The following is a 9,980-nucleotide window of genomic DNA, read 5'->3' on the forward strand; positions in this document are numbered from 1 at the left end:
GATCTCAACAAGAAAAAGTGAAGTGGCTTCTTGACAGGAGAAGAGAGTGTGAAAAAGCACAGAGGGGAACAGTATAATGGGATTGTGGGGGTACTTGGGTATGCTGGAGTGCAAGGAATATAGAGGGAACTAACAGAATATAAGGACCAATAATTGGGTGGGAACAGACTCTCAAGGATCTTGAATGCTATATTAATCAATTTAGCCATTATTTAGTAGATAATGCAGAACTGTTGACTACTCTTGAGCATGATCATGATATGTCAGATTCATGCTTTAGGAAGATTAATCTAGAAGTGGTGTATAGGATTGTTTAGAGCAAAAGACCAGAGGATGGGAGAGCAGTAAGAGGCACTCCTTCCTGACATCGCCACAAAAGTTATAGAATAAAGGTTCTATCACAGAGAATAGAATGAAGAGTCATTGGATGATACAAATGCCTAAAATAATTAGTCAGAATGGTCCAGAAAGAACATGAGTTAAAGATGTGAACCAAGGTCTCAGTCTGAGTAACTAACTGGATAGTACTGCTATTAGCAGAAACAGAACACAGACAGAAAAGTCGTCTTATGTGGTAAACCAAAAACTATTGGCTTTGACTTGGCCATGTGAAGATTAGATATTGGTGATCTCAAGTACTACATGGTATCTTAAAGATTTTCAGGCCAAGAGCCAGTCAATTGCATTTAAACCATTAAAAATAAAAAAGTCCCCAAGTGGAGAGAATGGGGAAGCCTACCTCCTAGAAAGGTGTATTGCAAACTCTTGGTTGGGGAGGGTATGAGGCATGGAGGAAGGAATACAAGAACAGGTATACTTTTAAAATCATATCCAAAAGACCTATAGGTTTCATAGTACAACCAACTGTGAATAATGCTCATTAACAGTTTCTTCAATTTTAATCATTCATGTTATTTTACTTACAGCACTCTACTTTGTCTAACTCAGCACCACAATAAGCAACAAAATCTATTAAAACATGGATTTTGAGTACTAGTATAACTATTAGAATAAGAAATCATTGTGCATCTAAAAAATAAGCTTAAGAAGCTCTGCTTTAACAACCATACCTTTCTTCTGTGACTCTAGATTGTCTTCAGGTTCCTACTCAAGGAATTAGGAGCACTAAGAAAATTTCTTTGGGATTTTCAAACAGAAGGACACTGTCAAACTTCTAGATAGGTGTCAGCAAACTACAATCCACTGGACCAAACACATTCCACTGCCTTTTTTGTAAATAAAGTTTTATTTGAACACAGCTAGCCCCACTCATTTAAATGTTGTCTATGGCTGTTTTCATACTACAAAGGTAGAGTTGGGTAGTGGCACCAGAAACCAAATGGTCCACAAAACCTAAAATATTTACTGTCTAGCCTTTTACAGAAAAAGTCTGCTGACTTTTGCTCTAGGGCACTGGCACAAACCTTTCTTGTCTCACTTTTTTCCTCTGTGGGAAGCCATTGCTACCCCATTTAAGGTGGTTTCAGTCATTCATCCTCAACCCTGTTTCATGACCTTGGCTTGGTCAGCCAGAATATTTCATGTCTCTAGCCACAGTGGTTGGTTCTAGGACAGGCATGTAAACAAAATTGGCTCAATAAGATTGAGTAGATCCAGAGAAAGTCGTCATCTTCCTCACTGACAAAGATTTTCCTTGCTTACCTATGCTTTTAAGCGTTTCTTCCTCTTACTTTTTCCATTAATCAACTTTCTCCCAATGTGTCTTTCTCCTTTTAAAAATAACATGTTCAATGAACGTACAGTTGCCACAGGGAAGGGATAGTCAGGAAGTTTGGGATGGACATATACACACTGCTATTATTTAAAATGGATAACCACCCCCAGGTCCGCCGGCCGCCACCATGTCCGCCTCGGCTGTCTTCATCCTCGACGTCAAGGGCAAGCCCCTGATCAGCCGCAACTACAAGGGTGATGTGGCTATGAGCGAGATCGATCACTTCATGCCTCTGCTCATGCAGCGGGAGGAAGAAGGCGCCCTGACCCCACTGCTGAGTCACGGACGGGTCCACTTCCTGTGGATCAAATACAGCAACCTCTACTTGGTGGCCACCACACTGAAGAATGCCAACGCCTCCCTCGTGTATTCCTTCCTCTACAAGATAGTGGAGGTATTCTCCGAATACTTTAAGGAGCTGGAGGAGGAGAGTATCCGAGACAACTTTGTCATCATCTACGAACTGCTGGATGAGCTCATGGACTTTGGCTTCCCACAGACCACAGACAGCAAAATCCTGCAGGAGTACATCACACAGCAAGGCAACAAGCTGGAGACGGGCAAGTCACGAGTGCCACCCACTGTCACCAATGCTGTGTCCTGGCGCTCAGAGGGCATTAAGTACAAGAAGAATGAGGTCTTCATCGATGTCATAGAGTCCGTTAACCTGCTGGTCAATGCCAACGGCAGTGTCCTGCTGAGCGAGATCGTGGGCAGTATCAAGCTCAAGGTGTTTCTGTCGGGAATGCCAGAGCTGCGGTTGGGCCTCAACGACCGTGTACTCTTTGAGCTCACTGGCCGGAGCAAGAACAAGTCTGTGGAACTGGAGGATGTGAAATTCCACCAGTGCGTGCGGCTCTCTCGCTTTGACAATGACCGCACCATCTCCTTCATCCCGCCCGACGGTGATTTTGAGCTCATGTCCTACCGCCTTAGCACCCAGGTCAAGCCACTCATCTGGATTGAATCTGTCATTGAGAAATTCTCACATAGCCGTGTGGAGATCATGGTCAAGGCCAAGGGGCAGTTTAAAAAGCAGTCGGTGGCTAACGGCGTAGAGATATCGGTGCCCGTACCCAGCGATGCTGACTCCCCTCGCTTCAAGACCAGTGTGGGCAGTGCCAAGTATGTGCCAGAGAAGAACATGGTTATTTGGAGCATCAAGTCTTTCCCGGGGGGCAAGGAGTACCTGATGCGCGCCCACTTTGGCCTCCCCAGCATGGAGAAGGAGGAAGTAGAGGGCCGGCCCCCCATTGGGGTGAAGTTTGAGATCCCCTATTTCACTGTTTCTGGGATCCAGGTTCGATACATGAAGATCATTGAGAAGAGTGGTTACCAGGCCCTGCCCTGGGTCCGCTATATCACCCAGAATGGCGATTATCAACTTCGTACCAGCTAGAAGGGAGAAGTGGGAGCCTGAACCTGGGCTGTCTTCTCCCCAGGCCCCAACTGCAGACTCCACTAGAGAAGGAGGGAAGATGGGGTGTGTGTGTGTGAGAGAGGGCAGCCCTTGAATTATTAGTTCGTTACTCCCAGCACCCGACTTGCTCCTACCCTTTTCCTTTACTGGTAGGCTGGGAGTGATAATCTTCAGCTCTCAGACTCTCACCCCTCCCCCTCCCCCAATTTTATATGAAGAAACAGAAAAGGGGCTTGAAGTCCCCCTCACGAGTGCCTTCTTGCAGTGACCTGCCTTAGGAGGTGTGGGGAGTCCCTCCTCCACAGCTGCTGAGCCCAGAGGCCCCACTGGCCCATTTCTGAGTTTTAGGATGGCATTAAAAAGATGAATCTAAAAAAAAAAAAAAAATAAAATGGATAACCAATAAGGACCTACTGTATAGCCCAGATAACTCTGCTCAATGTTATGTGGCAGCCTGGATGGGAGAGGTTGGGGGGAGAATGGATACAAGTATATGTATGGCTGAGTCCCTTGCACTTGAAACTACTGCAACATTGTTAATCAGCTATGAAAGTGAAAGTGAAAGCTCAATCGTGTCCTACTCTTTGTGACCCCATGGACTGTAGCCTACCAGGCTCCTCTGTCCAGGGGATTTTCCAGGCAAGAGTACTGGAGTGGGGTGCCATTGCCTTTTCCAGGGGATATTCCTGACCCAGGGAGAGAACCCGGGTCTCACGTGTTTCAGGCAGACGCTTTACCATCTGAGCCACCAGGGAAACCCAATCAGCTATACTCCAATACAAAAAAGTTAAAAAAAAATTGTACAGCATGATTCCCCCCTCCCCAGTAAATAAATAAAACACATGTTCAAGCTGTCTCCATTTTCTAAAAGTAAGTTTTAAGGACTATGCTCCAGAAAAAGTATTTTCAATTTGGTTCCTACAGTCACAGAGGGGTTTCAGGGGTCACCATAAAAGGACTCACCGCAAAACCTAAATATTTACTGTCTAGCCTAGTGACAGAAATTCTGCTCAACCTAGCTTAAGCAAAATCTAAAACTGAAACATACAAGCTTATATAACAAAGTCTACGGCTATATGTAGCTTTAAGCAGGACAAGATCCAAAGGGACTTAAATGGTATCTGTCTCTCTGTCCCTTTCTCCCCTCTTCATTCCTTTGTGCTCATTTCTGTTCCAGGAGGTCCTTCTTCACTTGGTGACCCCTGACAGATCTAGGCTAACACACTCATTATAATTAGCAATCTCAAAGGAAAATGAGCTCTCTGAATATACCAGGAAGAGAGGAAAAAATTCAATTTCCCATCCTCTCTTCCATTAATCAACAGCATAAGTGGAATATCAACATTGAAAAAGAATAGGGAAACTCTCCTTAAGGACAGGAAGGAGTCAGAAGTGCTAAAAATGTGACAAAACTTCTATCAAATGACTTTAAAATGCTCTAGAAAGTAAAATACAGTCAGTCCTCAATATCTGAGGCTTCCACAGCCACAGATACACGGGCTGACTATGGGAATAGGCAACAGATTTTGGTCTCCATGTCAGCCCCTAGAATGGATACCCTGCAGATTCCGAGGGATGACTGTGCCAACTGCAACTGTAAACTGGCACTTGCCATCTACACCTACAGGATTAAGTCATACGCCTCTGTGGCCAATGACCTTCATCACATCCTGAAAGGACTTGAGGTAGAGATCAGAAATGAGGCACTCTGTGCTCTGGGAAAACCTGGCAGAACAGGCCCTGACAGAGTAAACTATTTTCAGGAAAAGAGTTTATGAGCCCAATCCTTGCATCTCCTCATATCTAGAAAAACACTAAAGTCATTAGTGGTGACATCTGCTCCTCAACACTAGCAGCAAGCCTCTACCAAAACCTGTGCTTGACTGCACGTACCCTCCATCACTAAAATCATATACAATACTGATCTTCCCCGCTGCCTCTCTGGAGCAGTTTCTCTGAGCTATCTGAGATGCTTGTCTCCTAGGCTATTGTCCTCATTTTGGCCTGAGTAAGACTTAATCTACAGTTCGGACATGTTTTGTTGTGCATATTTTTTTCAGTCAACAACTGCATACAGATAGTTGCCCAGAATAGGAGGAACAAAGGGAGGAGGGTGGCTTGAGAAGAGTGGAAGAGTTTGGAATATGTCACATGCAATATTGCTGCGTAACAGTGAGAACTCAGATAAATTAAAAGAAGATGAGAGAATTTCCTGGCGCTTAGGACTCCAGTCTTCCACTGCAGGGGGTGCAGGTTTGATCCCTGGTCCCGGAACTAGGATCAGCATGTCAGCATTGTGACAAAAACAAACAACAACAAAAGATTTGAAAGAAGATGAATCTACAGTGGTGAATCCGATCAGCAGAGAGAAATGATTCTACAATAGTGTTACCATCCAAGGAGAAGAAATACAGAAAATTGATGATAGGATTAACACAGGTTTGGCGGTTGGGTGTGAGAGTAGAAGAAACCCACTGTGCCTCACATCTTCCTCAAATGAGGAAAGAGCATCATCATGTTTAATGCTTAAACACATTTAGAAGTCATCCTTGATTTTGCTCTTTCCACCACCCCACAACCTACATAGAACATACCTGGAAATCTTAACAGCTTCATCTTCAAAATAAATACTAAAATCTTACTTTTTCTCACACCCTCTACAAATGTCACTCTACTCCTAGGCCCCGTCATTTCAAATCTCTCATCAAGGGTGATTCCTCTTTTGTACTTCTAAAATCAATTATCCATTAAACATCTTAAATCATCTTTTCAACATATAAATTCGATCCTGTAACACTCTTTGACTCGAAACTATCCAGAAGTTTAAATCATACTAGGAATAAAACACAAACTCTTTTCCTGTGTTCTACAGGACACAATATTGACCTGCTAAGGACATTAGTAGCTTTGAAGGATTTGAATGCCTAACATTTATACAAAATCATCTGGCTAATACGGAGTTATTTTAATATATCTAAAGAAATACCTTTATATTTTTTATATCCCTTTCAATATTTGGCATTACTAAAACAGAGACTGGTGTCCTTTATTGAATTTGTATTATGCCTTTGCCAGACTCAAATTAACTCTTATTCTTCTACTACCAAAGACCTTGCTGGTGATTGCTAATTCTTTTTGGAGCTATAATACCCTCTTAAATATATAAATTTACCTTTGATTGTCTAGGATTTCCCTGGTGGCTCAGATGGTAAAGCGTCTGCCTACAATGCAGACGAAGACCGGGAATTCGATCCCTGGGTTGGGAAGATCCTCTGGAGAATGAAAAGGCAACCCACCCCAATACTCTTGCCTGGAAAATCCCATGGATGGAGGAGCATGGTAGGCTACAGCCCATGGGGTCGCAAAGAGCAACACGACTGAACAACTTCACTTTCACTTTCACTTTGATTGTCTGATTCTAGCATTTTCCCTTCCCTATCAAATATGCTATGTGTTACAGATATGTTTATATTTAACATTAATTTGTGGCAGAGAATCTGGCCAACATCCTGAAATATCTGGAATTACCACTGGGGTGTCAAACCAGGCTTGGACATCATTATACATAAATGAAGCTGCACATATAGGTCATTCCCACAATGTTTTGGAAGTGAAATTGAGTTGATGCTTTGGTGGGATGCTGCTGCTCCTGCTAAGTCACTTCAGTCATGTCTGACTCTGTGCAACCCCATAGAAGGCAGCCCACCAGGCTCCCCTGTCCCTGGGATTCTCCAGACAAGAACACTGGAGTGGGTTGCCATTTCCTTCTCCAATGCATGAAAGTGAAAAGTAAAAATGAAGTCGCACAGTCATATCCGACTCTTAGCGACCCCATGGACTGCAGCCTACCAGGCTCCTCTGTCCATGGGATTTTCCAGGCAAGAGTACTGGAGTGGGGTGCCATTGCCTTCTCCATTTGGTGGGATAGAGACATACATATGTGCATGCTCAGTCGCTTCAGTCCTGTCCAACTCTTTGCAACACCATGGACTGTAGCCTGCCAGGATCTTCTGTCCATGGGATTCTCCAAGCAAGTATACTGGAGTGGGTTGGCATTTCCTCCTCCAGGAGATCTTCCAGACCCAAGGATCAAACCCAAGTCTCCTGCATTAGCAGGCAGATTTTTTACCACTGAACCACCAGGAAATCCCCACAGACACACATTTCACATCAGTCTTGAGCCAATTTACTGCCTCAGCTGAGCTGTCTTCATACTAGTTTCCCACTAAGCAATATAATCATGCCATACCAAAGATTATACCCAGCACCAGACTTTAGTAGATGGAAAACTGGATCATAAACCCATACCACCTGCCAGGATTTTAGTAAAGAATAATACACCATGATGATCTTCCCTCATACATAGCTCAGTTGGTAAAGAGTCTGCCTGCAATGCAGGAGACCCTGGTTCAATTCCTGGGTTGGGAAGATCCGCTGGAGAAGGGATAGGCTACCCACTCCAGCATTCTTTGGCTTCCCTTATGGCTCAGCTGGTAAAGAATCCGCCTGCAATGCAGGAGACCTAGGTTTGATCCCTGGGTTGGGAAGATCCCTTGGAGAAGGGAAAGACTACCCACTCCAGTATTCTGGCCTGGAGAATTCCATGGACTGTATAGTCCATGGGGTTGCAAAGAATCAGACACGACCGAGCAACTTTCACTTTCACTACACCACAATAGACATTAGACTTATCTTTGTGGCCCTATCCATACTCAGATCTTCTTTGGCCTGATCATACTGCAGACTTTGAGCTTTCAGATCCCCATGAAATCTTGCCACCCCTTCAGCTCTACATCAAAGGTAGGTTGGTAGTCAACTGGTACATACTGGTAAGGTATTAACAGATTGTTAGGGCCAGTGCCCATTCTCATTGGACAGTTGAATGTTCTGAATTCAGATTCAAACAGAAAGAATACATCTGATATCTTTCATTAAAATGAGGATTTTAAAAGATTGTTTTATAGTAGCAGTGGTGCTACAAAGAATTCACATTGAGCAACTTCCTGTGCTACATGTTTGTATGACCCATTTCATTTAAGCCTCACTGAGAAGACTCTGATGTAAACATCATTTTTCCTATTGTAGAGGTGAGAAAACTGAGGATAAGTCAAAATACATGACTTGCCCAAGGATTCCACAATACTGAACCAAGATTCCAATCTGACTAGAAAAACCCATGCATTTAATAGTTATTCTATTCCATGGCCTTCCATTATGTGCTACTTCTCAATGAAATACTCAGTTCAGTTCAGTTGCTTAGTTGTGTCTGACTCTTTGCGACCCCATTAACCACAGCACGCAAGGCGTCCATCACCAACTCTGGGAGTATACTCAAACTCATGTCCATTGAGTCGGTGATGCCATCCAACCATCTCATCCTCTGTCGTCCCCTTCTCCTCCTGCCCTCAATCTTTCAAATGAGTCAGCTGTTAGCATCAGGTGACCAAAGTATTGGAGTTTCAGCTTCAACATCAGTCCTTCCAGTGAACATCCAGGACTGATCTCCTTTAGGGTGGACTGGCTGGATCTCCTTGTAATCCAAGAGACCCTCAAGAATATTCTCCAACACCACAGTTCAAAAACATCAATTTTTTTTAATTTAAATTTATTTATTTTAATTGGAGGCTAATTACTTTATAATATTGTATTGGTCTTGCCATACATCAACATGAATCCACCAAGGGCATACACGTGTTCTTCTGTGCTCCGCTTTCTTTACAGTCCAACTCTCACATCCATACATGACTACTGGAGAAACCATAGCCTTGACTAGACAAACCTTTGTTGACAAAGTAATGTCTCTGCTTTTTAATATGCTGTCTAGGTTGGTCATAACTTTCCTTCCAAGGGGTAAGTGCCTTTTAATTTCATGTCTGCAATCACCGTCTGCAGTGATTTTGGAGACCCCCAAAATAAAGTCAGCTACTGTTTCCACTGTTTCCCCATCGATTTGCCATGAAGTAATGGGACCAGATGCCATGATCTTAGTTTTCTGAATGTTGACCTTTAAGCCAACTTTTCCACTCTCTTTTACTTTCATCAAGAGGCTATTTAGTTCTTTACTTTCTGCCATAAGGGTGGTGTCATCTACATATCTGAGGTTATTGATATTTCTCCCAACAATCTTGATTCCAGCCTGTGTTTCATCCAGCCCAACATTTCTCATGATGTACTCCACATATAAGTTAAATAAGCAGGGTGACAATATACAGCCTTAGTAAAATGAATTCTAAATCAGAGTTACTATATTATAAATGATAAAACCTAGGTTGGTCATTGGAGAAGGCAATGGCACCCCACTCCAGTACTCTTGCCTGGAAAATCCCATGGACAGAGGAGCCTGGTAGGCTCCAGTCCATGGGGTCGCTAAGAGTCGGGCACGACTGAGCGACTCCACTTTTACTTTTCACTTCCATGCATTGGAGAAGGAAATGACAACCCACTCCAGTATTCCTGCCTGGAGAATCCCAGGGACTGGGGAGCCTAGTTGGCTGCCGTCTACGGGGTCGCACAGAGTCAGACACGACTGAAGCGACTTAGCAGCAGCAGCAGCAGGGTGGTCATATGTCATGATTTATGATTGTATAACATCTTATTTTGGGCTTCCCTGGTGGCTCAGATGGTAAAGAATCCGCCTGCAATGCAGGAGACCTCGGTTCAATCCCTGGGTTGGGAAGATTCCTTGGAGGAGGGCATGGCAACCCACTCCAGTATTCTTGCCTAGAGAATCCCCACAGACAGAGGAGACTGTCAGGCTACAGTGCATGGGGTTGCGAACAGTCAGACATGACTGAATGACTAAGCATAGCACAGCAGCACAGCATC

At 43.8% G+C, this 9,980-nt stretch overlaps 1 protein-coding gene across 1 annotated transcript; it reads left to right on the forward strand.

Moving 5' to 3' along the window:
• Positions 1-1,841: 1,841 nt before the first annotated feature.
• LOC123465395 (AP-1 complex subunit mu-2-like) lies at positions 1,842-3,519 on the forward strand. Its single transcript, XM_045164405.1, has one exon. It carries the CDS (start codon positions 1,863-1,865, stop codon positions 3,132-3,134), a length of 1,272 nt encoding a protein of 423 aa, XP_045020340.1. The 5' UTR covers positions 1,842-1,862; the 3' UTR covers positions 3,135-3,519.
• Positions 3,520-9,980: the final 6,461 nt, after the last annotated feature.

Source organism: Bubalus bubalis, chromosome X (genome assembly GCF_019923935.1).
Source record: "Bubalus bubalis isolate 160015118507 breed Murrah chromosome X, NDDB_SH_1, whole genome shotgun sequence".
NCBI classification, from domain to species: domain Eukaryota; kingdom Metazoa; phylum Chordata; class Mammalia; order Artiodactyla; family Bovidae; genus Bubalus; species Bubalus bubalis.